Raw genomic sequence first — 23,453 nt, 5'->3', positions numbered from 1 at the left:
ACCAGTGGGAACTAACCGTAAAAGAGCGTGGAGCAACCATCAGCGACATAGCGAGATTAGAAACATCGCTGAGATTTCCAATAACCGTTACAACGATAACCGGTGAAGTATTATACGAATCGAAGTATAAATCGAAGGGAGCCCCAATCAAAATTATTGATCATAACGAACACGCATGGACGCCCGCGATCACAATATTTCCACGGGATAGAACAGTAAAGTATATACCCGAAGAATTCTCCCGGGATGGTTTTCTCGCGGAGAGGAAACTATTTGATGCTATTGCCTACTTGTGTAAAAACGACCCTGTATCAATGTGGTTACTTCGCAGCGCTGAAAACGATGCGGATACCTTTGATCAGTTTGTAAGACCAAACGGTGAATTATATCGCACTGAAGCATTTCACAACAGGATGAAAAAAACCGCCATGGAATTTGAAGAGCATGATGAACAACTGCTAACAAATTGTTTTACGATTCCATCGGTTGTAGCTCATGTTGCAGCAAGGAAAAATGCGTGGAGACCAACGCGCAAGGAATTTCTGCCGGATGTACAATCCAGTTGTTTGGAATACTATCACGGTGGACTATGGAACACTGAATACAGCCGCGACGCTATGATTTCCGTTGATATGGTTGCCTGTTATTCAGCGAGTTTTCTCGGGTATGGATCCGCCGCTGAGTACTTTAGACGATTTGGACACCCCAGTCATTTCATGACTCGTGTTGCTATTAATGGACCACTGCCTGATTTTGATTTAACCGGATTCGCTCGCATAGTATCATTTGAATTCGCGGCAGGACTTCATCGCTGTTGTTATATTTGGATCGGTAGACACATGGCTGAAAAGAGATGGCTGCCAATAGCGCTGCTACGGTATATGATTGATTGTAGCATGCTAGTTTCGTTGATTGTCAGTGACGCGATTATATCATACCGGGCACAGACTGAAGTCTGGTTACCAGAACCGGAGCGTCTAGATAGCATAATTGACGAGTCCAGAAAAAACATTGATGCCGACGAGGAATATATCATCGAATGGTCCAGGAGGATATTTAACCAACGAAACCGCGAGGCAAAAGATCTCGGTAGAAGAATAATTGGTAAGTTCACACAAGGTGGAAAAAACTGCGACTACAAACGATATTGCTCACGGCTGATTATAGATGACGCAGAATATGATTTCGTAATCAAGGACGCAGTGGCAAAAAATAGATACGTGAACTGCAAAACAGCTTTCTTGTCCAATGGAACGAGGTTGGGTACAGTTGTTACCTACAGCGATGGAGACAGCCCGGCGTATCCACATTTGAGGGCGTCTATGCTGGGTTATGCCGCTATCAATTTATTTTCGATGATAAATAGATTCCCCGATACCGCGGTTAGAGTAGCCGTTGATTCGTTTTATGTTGACGTAGCGTATAAGGAAAACGTAGCCGAGTTTACTAGTCCGGACGAGAGTTGGGGTACATGGAGAATTAAAAATGAAATACGACGCGATTATTCCCCGTCAGCAGATGTCACCGTTGAGAACAACTACTTACGCGGTGATAAATTGTCAGAATGGTCTAATGCACCATCGTGTTCTGATCCAATCTGTAGACACAAGACGGTTTATTTAAGCGGCTGTGGCGGGTCAGGAAAGACGACTCGGGCAATTGAATTATTTCGAACGCGGGCAAGTATAATCGTGCTTACACCGACCCATAGACTAGCACGAGAGATAAAACAACGAAATGTTGACGCCGTTACTTATCACAGCTTTTTTCGATACAGCGGCGGTGAGTGGACTCCTGATCGAATGGGGGAAAAATTTATTCCCGACATTATCATCTGGGATGAGATATGTACTGTTTCGTTAGATACTTTACAAATGTTTCTTGAGTGGTTGCTGCGCACGAATACAGCGGTAATCATGTGTGGAGACCATGGCCAACCACCACCATTTGTCGGCGAGGGTCCACATGATTGGTTGAGCGGGTTCGTGGACTATTATGAAGAAACCGATACTGATTACCGAGCACTTGATGAACAACTGCGCGAGGTTAAGAAATTAATCAGATTACAGCCGGATAGAATTCAATGTGAAATAATCCGCGAGGTGATTCCGGAAACGCCGTTGAATGAATTCTGGGAAACATGGAGACCAAACGATTTGATTGTAGCGAGTAGAAAGATAGTCAGAGACACACTTCAGCGGAAGTTGTTTACGTTGCATAAGGAAAAGTTTCCAACGCGTCCAGTGCCGTTATGTTATAGACCCGCGGACACACGGCGGCAGAACATTGAAGTTGAAATTTCAGCCCCGACAGCGTCGGGGACAAAAAAACAAATTCTCGTGCTGAATGATATCGTGCTCGTTGATATCGGTGTCGTCGAGGACGCGCTACGTGCTGATAAATCCCCGTGGACGCTAGGATACGCAACAACAATACATTCCTCGCAGGGACTAACCATCACGGACACAATTGTTTGGATAGTTGATAATCGCATCGAATGGTCGAATCTAGTCTATCTTGCAGTGTCCAGAGTACGAAGGATAAATCAGCTTCGAAGAATTGTTGTTGACGAAGCCACCGACGAAGCCGGCGACAAAGTCACCATCGATGCAAGCGTCATTGATAGAAAACTCTCGGGTTACCGCCAACAGGATAAAAAAAAACAGCGGCGTTTTGATATTGATGCCGAATTAATAATCTCGCTACGACAACAACAGAATAATCACTGCGCGAGTTGCAATTGTATAATGAGTTGGCGTTATTCGGATAAAGACACTCGCCAATTTACCGTGGATAGGATCGATAACAGTCTCGGTCATGTCAAAAACAATGTGAGGTTGACCTGTCTTGAGTGCAATAGACGCAACGGCGCTAGTTAAGACCACGTGGGGGCAATTGAGTATCGTTAGGTATCACTTGTAGTTGCTCGCGTGTAAATCCGCGCTGAGGAGCAGTTGAATCCAGTCTATAGATCGGTGGTCTACCAGTTGATCGTGTTATCGTTGATATGTTATGTGTGGTAACACTCCAAATAGGATCAGTAGCTCTTTTTTTACCGCCTTCAAGCTCTCCTGGTTCATATAGATATCTAACAGTGACATCGCCAAGAATCGGCTTGGAAACGCTATTTATTTTTGATTTTTCGGGTATATACTCGTATTTAATCGCGTCGCTGGGCTTCATGTTGATTGCTCGGGTAATCTCGTTATTTAACGCTGCAATTACACCTGGCAACCTTTTAACCCATTCACGAGATCGTTTTTCTTGGATGAATTCCTTCGCGTATTGATATCCAAATAACCGTTCAGCGAGAGTCCGATTGAATCGTTCAACAATTGCCTGATCACGATGTAGCGCAGTATGACCTCGTCGTATCGCGACGCTATGATGTTTCAGCGTTGATAAAACAGCGCCGCGAAATTCACTACCGGGATCAACTTGTAATAGATTTGGCCAGCGCAGAGGGCCTCTTCGATAAATTCTTTCAAACGCAGCGGCTACTTCAGTTGCCGACTTTGTTTTTAACGGCTCCGCTTGTTTGTATCGACTCGCAACATCAACTACGGTTAGCGCGTATTTGTAACCATTGTCATGCGGCAAAAATAGTATATCAGCCTGATGAACTTCATTAGGTACGCTGACATCAAAGCGCGAGAAGTTGATTTGTTTAGGCGGTGGTAGATAGATTTGCCATATAGCCTGTTTGGATAACCAATTAGCCGCAGTGGTCTTTGTTACCTTTGCAGCGCTTGCAAGCTTACCAATTGCGGCCTTCCCCTTCCAGTATCCTCTCGGAGAATAATAGATGGATTCCATGTTGTTATTATAAACGCTATCGTTTTCAATTACCAGCACCAGAAGCTCCGCTTCCAATCATTAATTTACCTTTCATAGCCGATTTTACCAACCATGAGGCCAATTTTTCTTTGACGGATTTATCAGGAATAGCATTTAATGCGTAAATTAATTTTACATCCGCGATATGACGCTGTTGCAGATCGCTACTTTTGTAAGCAACATCATGAGCATGACACGCCTTATCGATAGCGTTTATTGGATACTCACCGGGTTTGGGCTGATTTTGATCATCGAGTCTAATATCTAATCGTGTTCCGGGGCCACAGTAGTTATATCCTGGGAGGTGTTTTTCTCCTGGATACTTTGCCCACGGTGTTCCGGGGAGTTTTGCCAATTTGGCTGCGATGTCACCTCCTCGCTTTTTTTTAAAACATCTCCGGGTCTAATAGAAATAAATCTAAATTTCTTTGTACCGCATTGTACACACTTGCCAGTAAGGGCCGATCTGTTATTTCTTGTTGTAGCGGTTGTCATATCATTTGTGCCAGTACGTACTCTACACTTCACACAATATAGATCCATAATTTATGTATAGAGATATGAATATAATTGATTTTTCGGCGACTAAAACAAGAGAACCAGTTAAGCATGTTGCAGCGTTACCAAACTCGATCCGGATGATTATCATCGGACCATCTGGATCCGGCAAGACGCAATTGTTACTTAATTTAATAATGAGATGGATGAAGTGGGATAAGTTGTATTTGGTTGCTCCTAGCGTAGATGATCAACGATGCTACGAGGTGTTGAAAGATTTCAACGAGAATGCATCAGCGATCGCTAAAAAAAATGTTATTGAGTTTATTACGGATATCAATGATGCACCGGGTATTGATGATATTGATGGCGACGTTAACAATCTAGTCGTGTACGATGATGTTATGTTAGACAATCAAAAAAACCCAGCTAGGATATTTTCCAGAGGCAGGCATAAAAACACTGACGTGATATATGTCACTCAACGATACACTCAGATTCCAAAAGTAATTAGAGACAACTGTAATATTCTTGCTGTGTTCAACGGCGTTGATACACACACGCTACGAAATATTTGGCAGACATGGTGCGGCGGTGACATGGACTTTAATGTTTTTCGAAACTTTTTTAGTCATGCTCAGTCGACCCCACATGGATTCGTAACGATAAATTTACATGATCCTCGGACACGATATCGTATCGGACTTGACCAAATATTCGGTTAGTTGTAAATAATTTTCATTGTAAATAACCACTTAGCAGCAGAGGGGGCGATGACATCGACGCGGTCGTCGATGTGCTTACCGGACGCTGACGACGCTGGGGATCAGCGCGCAGAAGGTGTTAATTAAACCAAATGACGACGCGCCGATCCCCCAACGATGTCGTCGTTTTTTTTTTTACCAGGCGCTGACGACACTAGATCGTTGAGTGCAGAAAGTATTAATTAAGCAAAATAACGATTGGACAAAATGTCCGATTCGCCCCCTCTGCTGCTGAGAGAGAGAGAGAGAGAGAGAGAGAGAGAGAAAGAGAATATGTTACGAAATACAAATGGAATGCATTGCGCACGAATTGAGTTTTTATAATTGAGGACAGTTTTAGATAATGCGTGTTTCTATTCCAAAAGTTCTTCGTCTGTACAAAGTTATTACAATAAGGTGTGGAGCCACGAATGGTTGAGTGGTCTAAAGCGCTCACCGTTGCAGATTAATCCCATCTCACCTCTGTCTGCATGGGTTCGAGTCTCGGATTCTGCCACTGTGGGTATTCGGGAAAGCTTGCCAGTAGCTTCTCGTGGGACACTGTTTCTTCCGTGGTTTTCCTGGGTTCTTCCTCCATCATTTATACTGGCCGCCATGTATAGCCTATATTGTGCTGAAAAATGGCTTTAAACCCTACAACAATAACAACAATAAGTTGTCGAATGCAAGTCTAAAAAATAGAGCCTCTAGAATTATCACATGCAAGAAAGTCCCAATAATGTGTGCAATGGCTATTCATAATCCAACATGAAATAAAGGCCCAATAATGTGTGCAATGGCTATTCATAATCCAACATGCGAAAAAGCCACAATAATGTGTACAATGGAACTTCATAATCCAACATGCGAGAAAGCCACAATAATTTGTACAATGGCTATTCATAATCCAACATGCGAGAAGGCCCCAATAATGTGTACAATGGCTATTCATAATCCAACATGCAAGGATTCCACAGAAACAATTGTTGTTTAGAATCTAGCATATCATTTCATCCAATCTCTCACAGATGTAAGAAAGATCACACCCTTCACATAACTGACTCCTCTAGACTGATTGTCAAACAGTACCAAGGACAACGGACGACAGACACAGCAAACATTAATTTTCTTCTCATTAGATGATAGTGAACTGAATTGATCATATGTGATGTTATCAATATTATTACATTATTAATACTAGGTGAATACACTTCTCCAGTTTGATAAAGCAATAATCCACGAAATTTGTATTTGCACATGCACAGTCAAGGTATAGTGTTGTAGTGCTAAATGGTAAATATTTACTTGATGCCTGTAAGGACACAGTCAAAATCTATTTTTATTGTGTTTAACAGTATATAGTTTTGCACACAAACTGATATTTCTCGGTTAATTTCTAAATTAAATGGTAGTCATGTATATGAATTTTGGCTGGGAGTTTGTTCTTTGTTCTTTGCTACTCAGCTCTAACACATAAAATATGTTAGGTTGGCGACTCATTTCACCTAGAATCGATACGTTTTTATTCACAGTCCATTTAGACGATACGATGGCCACATCAACTATTTGCAATCTGGTCTATGTTAGGACTCTGGAACTAAAAGTAAAAGGTATGTGATATACATCTAACAACCTTGTTGCTATTTTTGTTTGCTAACACATCAATACGTATACATAGTGTTCCAGAGCGTGCTAAATGTGTTAGGCGGAAGTTATACACCATCGTCAACATTTTTTATCCGTCGGAATCTTGATAACATAGTTTTCTTTTATTTGTTATTTCAGGTCTAATATACTTCATGAGATTTTTCAGTAAATTGATACGTAATGCAGTTTTAAATAGTAAACGTCTTGATTATCGTTTTAGCTGCTTGATATTAAAAGGTGTCAACTATATGGTAATAAAATGTGTTAAAAAATAAACATTTAGAAATAAACACTTTACTTTATCGGACGCCGGACGGTGTATTTGGCCTCTTATAAGTCGGATTTGCGTTGTAGGATTTTTGTTAGTTTTTCTTACTACTGACAATAATGTTTCGATGTTAGTATACCTCTTTATTGGTTTGCAGTATCTATGAAACATAAAATAAATTTTCAGAGTGGATATTTTTGAGAAGGTTAAAAGTATGACAGTTTGTAAATTGTCAATAAAGCCAAATGTATAGTTCCTTTCGTACGAATATATTTTTCAGGAACACAAAAATAACATGTATCGGTATTTCGCTTTTCAATAGTTGAACATCAATATAAATACAAAGTGAAAACCCTAGGAGTAAGATCTTTATTTCAGCTCTCAAAAACTGCGAAGTTTATTTGTTATTATTTAGTGTTTCGACCAAAAACAGTGGTGAAGTGTATCCCCTCCATTCCCATATTCAAGTAATTCATGCATCTCGCCAATATGATTTGATGGCATTACGTCATATTCCACGGGTTTATTGGATGCCATAAACGTGTTTTCCTGGGCAACATGTGTACCACTGCATAAGTCTGGATTCTTTGAGATAACACGATCGACCCTAATGATTAGACATATATAACATAATCAACCCTAATAGACACGTATAACACGATCCCCCTAAATGACTATTCACAGATAACATAATCCACCCTAATGGTTAGTTACAGATAACATGATCCACCCTAATTACTAAACACAGATAACATGATCCACCATAATGGATATACACAGAGAACATGATCCATCCTAATGGTTAGATGCATATAGAATGATCCACCCTAATGTTTAGTCACATATAATTTGAGCCACTCTAATGGTTAGACACGGATTGCATGATCCACAATAATGGTGAGTCAGACAGAACGATCCACCTGATGGTTGGACAAATATAGAATGATCAACCCCAATTGCTTGACAAGGATAGCATTATCCACCACAAATGGTTGGACACAAATAACATGGTCCACCCTAATGGTCAGTAACATATAATATGATCCACCCAAATGGCTAGACTCGGATGGCATGATCCACTCTAGTGAAACAACACAGCCAACATCATCAACCCTATTGGTTAGGCACAGTTAACAAGATACATCATGATGGCTACCAACAGACAAAATGGTCCACTCTGGTGGCTAGACACATATAACATGATTCATTATTATTATCATTATTATTATTATTATTATTATTATTATTATTATTATTATTAATATTATTATTATTAAGTATAAACAAATATTTAAAATTCAACGTAACTTAAGAAATTGCTATATTGATATTGTTATGAAGTTTTATATTGATAGCATCACAATGTTTCACACACACACACACACACACACACACACACACTGCTGTATTATACATAGTTAAACACTCCGATGGTCCAAGTGGCTAGAGCGTCCGCCTTGGATGCGGGAGGTCTCGGGTTCGAACCCCGGCCGAGTCATACCAAAGACTCATACAAATGGTACTCGCTTGGCGCTCAGCATTAAGAGGTTAGGACTGTTCGGCCTGGTGTCAGGATAATGTGTCCAGGTGGAACATGATGCTACATGTCTGTGGCATGATGAGCCCGTGCTAGACAATATAAACTGCACCACTGCGATATAACTGAAAAATTGTTAAAAGTACATTTTAAACCCAAATCACACACACACACACACACACACACACACACACACACACTACAGAATTACGATATCAGTATTACACCAACTATCAAATTATTGCGTAAATATCATTATTATGTCTAAATTCAATTTCATGATACCACACATTGTGTTGAATTTATTACATTATACATTACATTTTTTTAAATTCTGAATTTAAACTTTTCATCAACAAGTGTCGCAAGGGAGAGGGATGGGGTAGTAGGTTACATTAAAAAATCAGTTCAAAGTTTTTGTTCATAGGCGAAGTTTATAAAATATGAAAAATTAAACAATATCCAGAGAAAGCCATTGCAACTACAATTTGATTTAGAACTTTTCTGCTAACCACTACATGTATAATATCCCGTGCCTATCCACTACATGTATAATATCCCGTGTCTATCCACTACATGTATAATATCCCGTGAAACTCTGAATCAGAGCAAATAGCTGCAAGAAGTAGACTGGGTTTCCTTGGTTTTAGAAAACGTTTTATTATTTGTGTATTATTTGCCATTTCCAAGACAACGAGATGTACATAGATCATGTGAGGAGGAACACAACATATTTTTCAGGTGGGTATTTAAAGCTTTTTCAAGGGCCTAGTTTCATTCAAGAAGCAAGACAATAAATTCATCGGTATTCATGTCATTTATCTACACTTTCAGAAAATATTGTTGAAATTAAAAGTGAATTTGTTGACATATCGCCATTTTCAGACAACCTGACTTCCGAGTTTTCAAAATTTTAACTCAGTTTTAAATCTCACAGTACCCATCTGTAACCCTAAACGTATGCCAAATTGTTATCTTTCCCTCACGTATATCAGTCTATATAAGGTACTTCTGTATTCAGTTGTTTACATGGACCTATTTTTGAGATTATGCTTTGTAGTATGTAATATGTGAGAGTATGAGGCCACTAGTTAAATTTAAAATAGTTATATCTCTTCGATGTAAACCCACACACACACACACAATTAAATACAAGCGCCATTAAATAATTCATATGCTAGGTCCATGATGCATTACCAAACAATCCTCTCATATATATTGCCAACTTGATCGGACACTTTCAAATAATATATTCCTTGCTGTTCTTCTTATTTTATTTTCATTTCTTTGGTGGAGGAGGGGTAACTAAAGTGTGGCGTGTGGTAAATATTTTTCTGTTTAGCTCTAATTATTACGGACAACGATAAATTAAAGGCTGGTCTGTTGCACGTGATGTTCCTGCCGGCCGTTCTTTATAACTAGTTTGTTAGCCCCGGTATAACCCCACAGTGGTTATCTGTAAAAAGAAAAAAAGGTCTTATTGTCGCTACTCCTTCTAAATGGATGTCATATGAGTAATGAGTTTTCACTAGAAAATGTATTATGGTGTCTCGTTGGTACCACATGAAAGTAATGGCGATTTGATATCCAATGTGGATGCCCAATTAGTTATTTAAAGATACTACTCCTAAATAGATGGTCATATAAACAGAGGTTTCATCTGATGTCTAGTATGGTACAATATGAAACTGGTGCCCATGTGATGTTCAATATGGCTGCCAAAGTGGCCATCTTGAAAGTCTTATCAATGTTTCTCCTGATGAATTAGAAGAAATGTTCCCATAAGGATTCACCAAATGATTTCTTATTGTACCTTGTTGGTCCTAAATCAGAATGATTCAGCTTGCAAGTACAGAATGGCCACCTTTGTAGCCATGTTGAAAATATTGTATCGCTACTAGTCCTGAATGTAGACCAAGTTGTTTAAGAGCTTGCCTTTACAGGTCCGTCTTTCTTCCGGGGGTCTTCTCTGAGTCTTCCTCTAGCACATATTCTGGATGCCATGTGCAGCCTACGATGTTTTGAAGAAAAGCGTTAAACCCATAAAGTTCTCTTTAACTGATAGTCGATCTAGTAGCCAAAGTATGTGATTTTGGTGTGTACCAGTTTTCTGTTCAACTGAGATAATCGGGGGGTTTTACTTACTTTCTTTTTTCAGTCTAGTCTTGAGGTCAATGCAGATTTGCCTGACGTGCATGTTTTGACTTCAATTTGTATTTACATCTGTTACATTTTAGAAAAGCATTATTTTGAAAAAGATTTATAAGCCCTTTATGATTGTTACCTATATATTTTGCTTCCACAATTCATTTTAACGGAAAATGATTTTTTTTTTTGGTAGATGAATCGTTTCTAATTTGACATTATTGAATTTATGAGAACTGGATATCATACTGTAAATTTTGATGAATGCAAATTTATCTGCATCAAAAACGTAATTTATTCATTTTCATACCGTATAATGTTAATCATTTTGTTGCTTATTTCAAGGTTAACAATCTTTCTATCAGGGTCGACGCTACTTATTTCAATGTTAACAGTCTTTCTATCACGGTTGACGCTACTTATTTCAAGGTTAACAGTCTTTCTATCACGGTTGACGCTACTTATGTCAAGGTTAACAGTCTTTCTATCACGGTTGACGCTGCTTATTTCAAGGTTAACGGTCTTTCTATCACGGTTGACGCTGCTTGTATCAATGTTATAATCACTAAGTGTAATATATAAATCTTCATCTCTTCCAAAACATTACATGATATATTTTTGGTTTAAAATTGACAAATGAATATTTTTTTGTATTCTCATGAATGTTATAACGTAACAGATCTATGCCCACACCCTTTCCCCATCAAAACTTATAAACAAATACACATTATTACTTAATACATAAACTATTGTTTTCATATTGAACTCGTACAATATTTACATCAACTCTCCAAAAAATATCTGAATTGATCATAGTATAGTTGTAAGTTATTATTATAATGTGCATGATTTTTCACATTAATTTTCGCGCTACTAAATGCAAAATGAAGATTATTATTTAAGTCTAGGAAATAAAGTGCATCTTTTGAAAAAGAGCGATCCATATCTAGAATACTGCTAAACTTTAAAGGACATGATACTGATTTTTTTAAAATAAAAAATAAATATATGAGTGATTCGGAAATGCTCTGAAAGGATGGAAGTGGTTCTACATTTGTTTTAAAAATATTAAGGCAAGGGCTCGAGTCGATTCTTTTAAAAATGAGTGGTTCAGGATTCAAGTGTACTTTGAGTAGAGAATTTCTAGACATTTCTCGATGCATTTTAAATTTTCCTATGGATTGAAAGTCCCATCCAATAATACGTATTATTTCAAAATTTTAAATGATCACGGACAGGTATTTTCATATCTATTCATTCCCACTCCATGCTTAATATCCTGTGGGGTGATGGGTGAGGGCAAGGAGTTGGATGAATATATTTTGGGAACTGCAATCTCTACAGAGTATAAAGGTTCCATCCATTGAATATCAGAATGCAAATGAAGTCTCTCGCCATCTTTAATGTGATTGGTGTCCTCTATATATAACACATCTATAGTTACATACTTTAGAGATTAAATATGCGTACCTATTATTTCCCAGTTAGGTGTAGTTATCAATATTAAATACAATAGTTGATAGAAAATAATGCTGATGAATTTATAATTCAGTATTTACAAAATAAGATATTATATATACAAATGTTGATATCATTAAATTATTTACAAAAATATCTATTCAAATTTGTGGTATTATAAATGTTTTTAATTTGTGATATCATGAATTCCAATATATAGTATACATTAATTCTCGATATTAAAAATTACGTATAAATTGGAATTACTGATGTCATAAAATAAGTACATATAAAAATATGATATCAGCAAATAAGGAAAAGTAAACCCAATAACCGCTTCAGCGTAGTTGGACCAATTTTATTTTACTTATTAGCAGATATTTTACAATTTTTAAATTCTATCTTTATTTATTTATTGTACTATGCATATACCAACTATTATTTACAGGCCTCAAATATTGACATGGAATGCAAAGCAACTGCAATAAAAATGTCAATTATATGAGATGTAAAATCCACCTACCCCCAATTAAGAAATTCTGATATATGTAAAGTATGACCGCACTGAAAACCCCATCTTAGGCCATCTTCTAATTTACAAATCAAGTAAAGTTCACGCACGAAATTGTTGTAAATTTTATTTAAGCCTCGAATTTAGGTATATTGAGATAGCTTGCCAGGAGCTTCCTGTGGGTCGGTGGTTGTTAGTCGCGATTTTCACGGCTTCTTTCTCCACTAATTATACTGGTCGCCATGTATGGACTATTATGCACTGAAAAATACGTTCACCCCCCCCCCCCCCAACACTACACCTTCAGCATTCTCAGTCATCCACGATTCACCGACTCATCCTCTTGAAAAATGATACGCAGTTTGATAATCCTTCTTAATCTGTGTAACAATCCAGGTTACAAGAACAAACGACCGCCGGACAGACGGAAATGAAGATCAATCACAAAACATCCCTGGGGGTCATTTTACAAATACATAATAAATCAAAGTTCTGTCAAAGGACCCATCCATCCCCCCCCAAAATGGGTAGGATAAGATTAACCACGAGGATGATAATAACAACAGCAAAAACGATACAAACATATGCAAGACAACGAACATGAGTAATCATCCTAATTATTATTATCATAGAATAATTTTTCTAACGTTTGTGCCGCATACGAAAATAAGGAGAACCTATAGTATATTTATTTATTTATTTATTTATTTATACAGACTATGCATACATCAATAATTCTTATATAGATAGGCATGGGGTGCTAAAGTAGTTGCAAAAACAAAATTTCAATTATATGGGATAAATGGTAAGTTTAAATAACATGGCAGAGAAACTGTAACTTGCACAAGGGAATGACTCGATCATTATTCAAAACGTAATTAAGCCAAATCAAGTATAGATGTTTCCCGATAAGATCACACTAGCAGACGATTTTCTGCCCATTTTACCTGGACGATGGGAAACCTGGTAGTTTCTCCTATATGCAACTTCCAAAATTGGCCATTTTGAACATGGTGCCCTGAGACAAAATAAACTTATAAATTACAAATATGGATACGAACCGAAAGCCTGATTTGCATTCGGTTTATGTGAGTAATTTTTGCAACAGTTTCTGGAGATTCAGTTAATTCATTTCAGCTTCCAAACACTATATACAATCTGCCAGCATACCACAAATATGGCTGCCGATGACGTCATTCTAGCTCTATCTATATACGATATCTTAAGGATTATGGAGCAAAAAATATTTGGTTTCTGAAGTAAAAAGAAATAAGGAATGAAAATGTACGTTCTGTTAAGAAAGAATATAAAATTACAAAATAATAATCATTCAGGGCCAAAATGGTCAGTTATGGAAACTTGATATTTGCAGTATCCCAGTGTATGACCTGCGTGTGTGTGTGATTTGGTCATCATGCCGCTGACATGTGGCATCATGTCCCACCCAGTCATTTTATCCTGACACCATGCCAACCAGTCCTAACAGTAACCTCTTAATGCTGAGCGTCAAGCGAGGCAGCTCATAGTACCATTTGTATGTCTTTGGTATGACTCAGCCGGGGTTCGAACCCGCGACCTTCCGCATCCGACGCGGACGCTCTTACCACTAGATCACCAGAGCGGTCTAAGTGTATAACCTAATGAGTTCTGTTGCAACATAAATTCGGTCATCTTCCTCCGTTTCACAAGGCAACGCAGTTTTACGCATAAAACTTGAAAGTTTTAAGCGTACGAAATTATTTCGTGTTGAACAAATATCACTTTAAAAGATTGTTTACGTCTAAGAAATACAATTTTGGTATGCTGCTATTTTCTCTGGAGATTAATATATGGACGGAACAGTTCATTCTGGAATTCAGATTACCCCACCACCTTCAACCACATTTATCTGATAATCGGTTCGTGTGCAAGAAACTTTACACCAGCTGTCTGCGTATTAAATAACCTCCATTAGTCAGTGTAGATGGAATTCAGGTTTACTACCAGCACTTCCACAATACAGCCTCCCCATTCTCGGCATGCAGGATCCAAGACCTTCCCTGTCATCTACTCCTCCTCTTGATACGTGATACCAAGTATGATAATCCTCTCTTAATCTGTGAAGCAATTCAGGTTACAAAAACAAACGAACGACGGACAGATGGAAAAGAAGACCAATCACAATATCTGCTGGTTTGTTCTTAGGGATGACACTTTACCGCAATTGTTAAAGCATTAAATGACCTACTTGCATTTGATGTACCTTACAACACCAAATCAAACCAATTCATGTTTTGTGTGACTAACAAATATGATTAACATAATAAAGAAGAAAAAGAGAAAAAAAGACATTGCTTTTCACACATATTTGTGATATTTCAAAAAATGGAGAGAATAAACATCACACACTCTGCTCATAAAACATGACTGAAAACACTTTACAACTCCATAATAAAGCTTAAGTTAACAGGAAAAGCCCCTCACCCCCCACAATAAACCAAAGCCAAAAAAAAAAAAAAAAAAAAAACACAAACAAAAAAAACAAAACAGAAACAACAGAAAGGATAACATTAACAACAACAGCAATAGCAGTAAAACCATCAGCAAGTAAAACAATAGGAATAATCTTCATCATTACCATCATCATCACAACAACACGAAAATAATAGCAATACGAGGATCGAACATGACCATAATACCAGCGATGATGATAATATTTATTTAAATGGTTCCTGTACCATTATTTAGATACCCATTCTAAAATCTAAAGTTCCAATTATTTTTTCTTGCTAAAGTTTGTAATCCAACCGATGACTAAACAATATACGTTACACTTGATAACCCCATGGCCCTGCACCGGGCATACACCACACAGTACAGGAAATCAGACAGTAAAATGCCAATGGAAAAATCACACCCTTGAATAATGTAGCACACTCTATTTAGATCGCATTTGGTGCCTAACATAAATTTATTGCAGAATGGGAAGAGTTTTCGAAATACTTGGGTGAAATAGGCCAGGGATTCTTTCCTTGCGGCGATGGAACACAGCTCTGGCGATGTGAAAAGGCTGAACGCTACATACGTCACTTAGCATTGGTGACGTCACAATGAAGAGACCCTGAGCCAAGAAGTAGACTGGTTTCCTGTCGTACTTGAACATAAAATTACTAGCATTCTTCAGCCTTGACCTTTTCTTGAATAAAATGGTCACCAGCACTTAAACGTAAAGGCCGATATGCGGATGGTTTCAAAATTTGTATTTATCCTGATATAAATCAAATAAAATTATTGTAGAAAATGATAAGTGAAACTTTAGCTCATCGTTTTATATTTAAGTCGTTTTACTAAGGAAATGTGCTAAAAGGGAAAGGCAGTTTTGGAAAAAGTGGCGTTCGGGATAAAGTAAATATAGTTGTTGTTACACATCGCCTGACAATACCTTGTTCACACATTTAAGTGCTTTATTGCAGCTACTCTTTATTTTAGCACACACCTTATTTTACGTGACATTAATTTTTAATTTCTTGTATGCATCCATGATCACTCCTACCCAATCTGTAAGCAAAACAAATAGGCATCAGTTTATACGAAGGGCCTAGTCCAACAATGTAATACGTCTACCATGATATTTACATTGTTTGGGTCGACATAAACAACATGAATATCGGGGTAGACATATTACATTATAGAACTACGAACGGACATGTATAATGTTCACAATCATGAGGACACTAAAAGATAAAGGCAAAAAGGAATATATGCTTTAGGAATTTTGTTGTTGTATATGATTACCGTAGTTTATCATCCAATGTAGTCTTGATACAGTTCATTTACAAAATCATATGGAAGTGAAAAGTCTGTATTGCATTTGCTAGATTTGTGCCCTATATACCTAAAGACAGTATTGCATTTGCTAGATTTGTGCCATATAGACCTATACCTAAAGACAGTAGTGCATTTGCTAGATTTGTGCCCTATATACCTAAAGACAGTAGTGCATTTCCTAGATCTGTGCCCTATATACCTAAAACCAGTATTGCATTTGCTAGATGTGTGGCCTATATACCTAAAGACAGTATTGCATTTGCTAGATGTGTGGCCTATATACCTAAAGACAGTAGTGCATTTGCTAGATCTGTGCCCTATATACCTAAAACCAGTATTGCATTTGCTAGATCTGTGCCCTATATACCTAATGACAGTATTGGCTTTGCTAGATTTGTGCCCTATAGACCGTATTGCATTTGCTAGATTTGTGCCCTATAGACCTAAAGACAGTATTGCATTTGCTAGATTTGTGCTCAATAGACCTATACCTAATGACAGTATTGGATTAGCTAGATTTATGACCTATATACCTATATATAGATTTGTGTCATGTAGTCCTATACCTAAAGTACTATATGCAAACACAATTCTAAGGTCACCACCAATTCCAATACACAAAACATTTGGAAGCCCGAGGTACAGACAACAATATTCTAATTTCAGTTTCATACATTAAGTGTCAGTATAATTATGCTGATTGACAGATATATGAACACTGACACTGATAATCCTAGCAATTGGGGAATGTATGTCACTGTGACGTATTCTAGACATAATATATTCTCCACTAGATGCATCATTCATCAAGTTTCCTCTGTATACACACTTCATTGATCTAAAATGGACAGTTCTAATGCTGCAAGTTATTTAAGGTAATTATTGTGAAGTTAACTTCAAAATGAAAGATTAAACATTTTATTTCATACCCCAATAGAGAAATCATCTGAAAATTAAACTTATAAAAAAATGGAATCTTTGTATAATCACAAATTGGGAAAAGGCAGTCCAAGTGATTAATTGGTTTTTATAGATGTATCCAACTGTAAACAGACATTGAAATTCATCAATCACGTGCAGCTAACACCAAACTATAGACAAGCTTGTGGCATATAAAATCTATACCTTAATAATGGTACAGTTATATTCCCTAAAAAAAGTGGAGCACAATAAATCAGCAATATATTCCAAATATACATAGTCACATGGGCATGAAAAGTCAAAGCAATCTATTCCAAATAATCATAGTCACATGGGCATGAAAAGTCAAATCAATCTATTCCAAATATGCATGGTCACATGGGCATGAAAAGTCAAAGCAATATATTCCAAATAATCATAGTCACATGGGCATGAAAAGTCAAAGCAATCTATTCCAAATATGCATAGTCACATGGGCACGAAAAGTCAAAGAAATCTATTCCAAATATGCATTGTCACATGGACATGAAAAGTCAAAGCAATCGATTCCAAATGAGCATTGTCACATGGACATGAAAAGTCAAAGCAATCTATTCCAAATAATTATAGTCACATGGGCATGAAAAGTCAAAACCAAAGCCAAGGTTTGAAAATATGGTCTTGTATAAGAGTTTCCCACCAAAATATTTAAACATGATTGAAAGCTTATGAACTGGTGTTGCTATGATCTACTTAAGCTACTGGATAAATGTATTTCTTTGAGTGGATGCACATGCATGCACAAGCCAGCTGGATAGAGAAAAATCTATGTATGTAAATCCAAGATTTTTAAATGAGCCACACTTTAGAATGGGATGTTTTGCAATACATTGATGTGGCAGGGCATACTGATATTTTAGTACTTGCACTCTGGTAACTGATGGGATCTAATTTTGAAAGACAAAGATATCTCCACCCTTCCCACTATGATAACGTCTTTTTCTTACAATGATACTTCATATATGAAATATTACTATAATATCCTACAATCTAATGAAGTAATCTGAATATGCATATCAATATTGTACCAGGCTGTTTTGTATTTTCCCAACAAAGCTAACAAAATGAAGCTAAAACATGAACAAGCCACTATAATGGCCTGAAAATCAAATCATCTTTATATTACAGATATAGCTAGTAAATAACACCAGTCTACTTTGAGTGATTGCAGTATGATGATCATTATAAGGTTTATGTAAAAAGAATTGCAAATCCTAAATGTGCGAAAAGATGATAAATTGCAAAAGGGCATGAAAGTCTAATCAGGTTATTTCAATAGAACTTAACCATGCCTTTCAAATTATATTTGCCAAGCTGAAGTGATTTTTTCTAAAGTTGCATACAAGGCTTTTGTAAAAATATTATACAAAAAAGTAAATAATGTGTACAAATAATTACAATATAATGTCAGCTACCAGAACCAAACTAGGTCTTTGAACGCACTCATGATATCTGAAAATCCAGTCTGGTGTTTGAACTAACTCACAACATAAATATCCAATCTGGTCTTTGAACCTACTCCTGGTATATGTGTCTAGTCTGGTATCTGAACCCACGAGATATTAATATCCAATCTGGTGTTTGAATCCATGCTATATACACATCCAATCTGGCCATTGAACCCACTCATGATATATAAGTATTCATTCTTGTCTTTGAAACCACCCATGATATAAATACCCAGTCTGGTGTTTAAACTCACTCATATAAATATCCTGTCTAGTCTTTGCAACCATCTATGATATAAATATCCAGTCAGGTGTTTGAATCCATGATATATACACATCCAGTCTGGTGTTTGAACCCATTCACAATATAAAATTATCCAATCTGGTCATTGAACCCACTCATGATATACAAGTATTCATTCTGGTCTTTGCAACCACCCATGATATAAATATCCAGTCTGTTGTTTGAATCCATGATATATACACATCCAGTCTGGTGTTTGAATCCTTGATATATACACATCCAGTCTGGTGTTTGAACCGACTCATGATATATAAGTATCAATTCTGGTATTTGCAACCACCCACAATATAAATATCCAGTCTGGTGTTTAAACTCACTCATATAAATGTCCAGTCTGGTGTTTAAACTCAACTCATATAAATGTCCAGTCTGGTGTTGTCTTATTTAAATGAGTGACAGACAGACAGATGAATGGACAGCCAAAAACCAATATGTCTCTTTGGGTCGAGACCTATATATGAGGGGACGAGTGCTGAATGGACAGCTGACAATCGATCTATCTTTCCTTCAGTAGAGACCTAAATATGAGTGCAATATATGCAATGGTTAGGTATATATTATATTGCAACAAACAGTTGAACCTTAAAATCAACTACTCTTGATGATCTTGCTGTATGAGAAACTGAGTACGGCTTCAGCTAGAATGGGAGAGATAAAATCTGATTGAGTAATTGTGAATGAAATATGTGAACAGAATGAAATATGTGGTCCAAATACCCCAACCAATTTCCTTGCAGATGGCCATATTAAAAATGTACACTGTTTCTTGATATAAATTGATTTTCATGGGGCAAAGAACTGTGAGGCTCCTGCTTTTACTTCAAGTAAAAAATGTATGTCCCACCTATAAAATGTCCTAAGATGGTCCACTCATCTTCCTTTTCTTACTGCTAAGCACTGACTACAATTAATACCATATATGGTAAAAAAAAAAAAAATTCTTTATTCACATATGAATGATATCCTATTTTTTAATATGGTAATTAAAGATTTTGTAAGATTAAAGTTCTTTCATAGACCAAATGGTCTCTACAAGTGTTAACTGTTTAGCTGACTGCTACCATATTACTGAGCTGATTCAGAGTGAAATTATGCATTCATGTTAGGGAAAATACATTATTGTCAAAATGTAAATACACAGTTCCAGAATGTCAACATATACAAATCTGAAATAGTTGTTGTTGTTGTTGTAGGGTTTGATGCCACTTTTCAGCACACGATAGGCTATACATGGCAGCCAGTATTAATGGTGGAGGAAGAACCCGGGAAATCCCCAGAAAGAACCACCGACCCTCGAGAAGCTACTGGCAAGCTTTCTCACATACCCACATTGGCCGAATCCGAGACTTGAACCCATGCAGACAGGTGAGATGGCAGTGATCTGTAATGGAGAGTGCTTTAGGGCACTCAGCCCCCTAAACAGTTATCTCTCTTTGATTATAATTACCTGGAATGGGAGGGTGGAGATGGTAAATTATAATATGGTGAAAAAACCTTTGTTTGGATTGACATAAGTGGAAAAAACATTCTGTTCTCTTGTTCAAGAATAAAAAAAGTGAAAGAGATCATAGCTGTCAATCAGATTGTATTAAGAGCTGGAACTTTTAGGTGTTTTAAGAACAGTATGGATTGCAGATTTTTGTGGGGGTGGGGTGGGAGTTCCTTAGAAGGTGCTCTCCATTAAAGCTAAAATTTGTGGAAATTTAGTACAATGCATAAATAAAATGACAGATCCTTAAATTTCCTCCATTAAGATATTATGAGTTTAATGTCATTTTTCAATACATAATAAGCTATACATAGTGGCCATTATAACTGGAGAGGAAAGAACCCAGGAAAGCTCCGTTAAGAACCACTGACTTACGGGAAGCTATTAGCATGCTTTCTCACAGATCCACATTGGTCAAGACTGAGACTTGAACCCTTGTGGAGAGAGATGAGATGGCAGTGATTGATAATAGCAAGTGCTTAGACCACTTCAGCCACATTGGCCCCTCCCTCTGTGAGACAGCATTGTATTGACTGGTCCACTACAATAATAGATGGAAATTAGGGTACAAAATGATTACGATGTTTTAAACTGATACAATGTATAGCTCATCCGCAAAATCTGAACATAATTCATCATACTGGTAATGAAAGAAATAATGAGAAATGATTTTTCTTAAGATCAATCAGAGATAATCATGTTTAGTTAATGTATGCCTTATCATCACAACACATACAAGTAATTCAGAATTATAACATGCAACAGTAGAAGTATTAATATCATTTAAAGTGTTACAGACACATACTTTTCTATCATTTAATGTGTTACAGACACATACTTTTCCATCTTTTAAAGTGTTACCAACACCTACTTTTCCATCTTTTAAAGTGTTACTGACACCTACTTTTCCATCTATTAAAGTGTTACTGACACATACTTTTCCATCTTTTAAAGTGTTACTGACACCTACTTTTCCATCTTTTAAAGTGTTACCAACACCTACTCTTCTATCATTTTAAGTGTTACTGACACATACTATTCTATCATTTAAAGTGTTACTGACACATACTTTTCTATCATTTAAAGTGTTACTGACACATACTTTTCCATCTTTTAAAGTGTTACCAACACCTACTTTTCCATCTTTTAAGGTGTTACCAACACCTACTCTTCTATCATTTAAAGTGTTACTGACACATACTTTTCTATCATACATTATCAATCTGTACATGAGAACCAGCAAAATGCAAGGAACTTTCTTATGAAAATATCACTTTAATTGGTTTGAATCTATATTTGAAAATCAAAGGCACAAATTTGCAATGCCTAATGATGGTGCTGCCCACTTGCGCAAGCTGATCACAGCATGCATATATAGGATGAAACATAACAGAAGTTTTACTAAGTATCACCTGGCATGACTGTATTGAATAGAATACATTGTGATCTCAAAGTACTGAGAGGTCATATAGAGGTTATTTTGAATATAATGTGATGTTATCAAACAAGTCATTAAGTAAAGGTTGATGTCATAGGTATGAAATAAGTAGCCGATTGGTGTGATTTAAAAAAAAAAATGAATTGGGCATAAATATGTTGAATACAGGCAACTGGAAAAATAAGGTTGAATGTTAAACGATTTCACAAATCAGTTCAAGTGGGTGGGAAAAAGTGGCAATCAAGTGCTGTCCATAAGTTGGCAATGATTACAACTTAAAACTCTGCACTTAAGCATTAAAAAAACAAAAACACTTTAAATGCTTTCATTCAGGCAAGAGTGGATAGCTTCCTGGAGCTAAACCTAACGAATTCACAGTACAGTATTTGTAGTAAGGGTGTAGATACCATTTCGCGGCAGTGGCTGGTGTAATTGTCTAAAAAACGTGGCTTTTAAAGATATTGCAGTAGGTGCGCTCAACCTAGTCACTAAACTGCTAAAGGCATTTAATACATGCAAAACAAATTCAAAGGTTATATAAATCTAACCCTGTCTACACAGTAAGAAAACCTGAAATCGATGGTAAATGATGCAATCTTGTCACATAAGTTTCTGTCCACTTTACACTGTTAGTCCATTATATGCATTCTGTGTATGAAATTTATGCGTAGATTTTATAATTCTTAATTTGAAATTTGGCAATTTACATTTTATTCTTAAAAAATGCACAAACTTGTGCTCAAAACACTTTTCACAGTACTAAAGACAGCCATATTATACTGGTTCTCTGCCGTTGAAATTTAATTATATTGAATGGAACCGGGAACCATTCTAAGCCGCCAAATAGTCTGGTTCTTGGCTATATATCTTATAGAACAGTGGTATCGGATGTTGCATGCAAAGAACGTGGATATGTATTAATGCGCGAAGCTGCTGTACTGTATTCCGAATGAGGAATGTGAGCCGAATTTTGTTGGCTCAGGAGCAGACGACAAGAATTGGAGAGTGCAGAAGTTTTCATGGAGGCAGGAACTTTCATTGAAATAGTCAGGGTAGTATATACATGTAATATTAAGTATCAGGTGCAAATTTCTGAAAATAAGATATTTCATTTTAATTTATTCTTATTTTCTAAAAATATTGCTTTAAATGCCACCGGTACTGTAGGAATGCTTGTTTCCGTCGTAAAATTTCAAACTATTGAAAACACCCACTCCCACTAATTTGTAGAAGAGGAGTTGGTGTTGTCATTAACTTCCAATTTTGCTGAGAGAAGCGAGTGCCTGTACCGAATGCAGATCATATATACTTTTTTCTTCCCCCCCCCCCCGCCTCGTTTGTGTCGTTTGAGTCGGAACGTTAA

The 23,453-nt window shown here is 36.9% G+C and overlaps 1 protein-coding gene across 1 annotated transcript in view; it reads left to right on the top strand.

Moving 5' to 3' along the window:
- The window catches only part of LOC149786966 (uncharacterized), a 39,794-nt gene that overhangs the window by 14,097 nt on the left and 2,244 nt on the right, over positions 1-23,453 (top strand). Inside the window, exon 2 of the mRNA XM_089976007.1 lies at positions 6,611-6,688. Coding sequence (XP_089832133.1) covers positions 6,628-6,688 — 61 coding nt within the window. The 5' untranslated portion in view covers positions 6,611-6,627. The remainder of the gene's footprint in view (positions 1-6,610; positions 6,689-23,453) is intronic.

This window comes from Sinohyriopsis cumingii, chromosome 12 (genome assembly GCF_028554795.1).
Source record: "Sinohyriopsis cumingii isolate HCF-2022 chromosome 12, ASM2855479v2, whole genome shotgun sequence".
Taxonomy (NCBI): domain Eukaryota; kingdom Metazoa; phylum Mollusca; class Bivalvia; order Unionida; family Unionidae; genus Sinohyriopsis; species Sinohyriopsis cumingii.
Note: the sequence above shows the minus strand (reverse complement) of the source record. Positions and strands in the feature narration are given on the sequence as shown.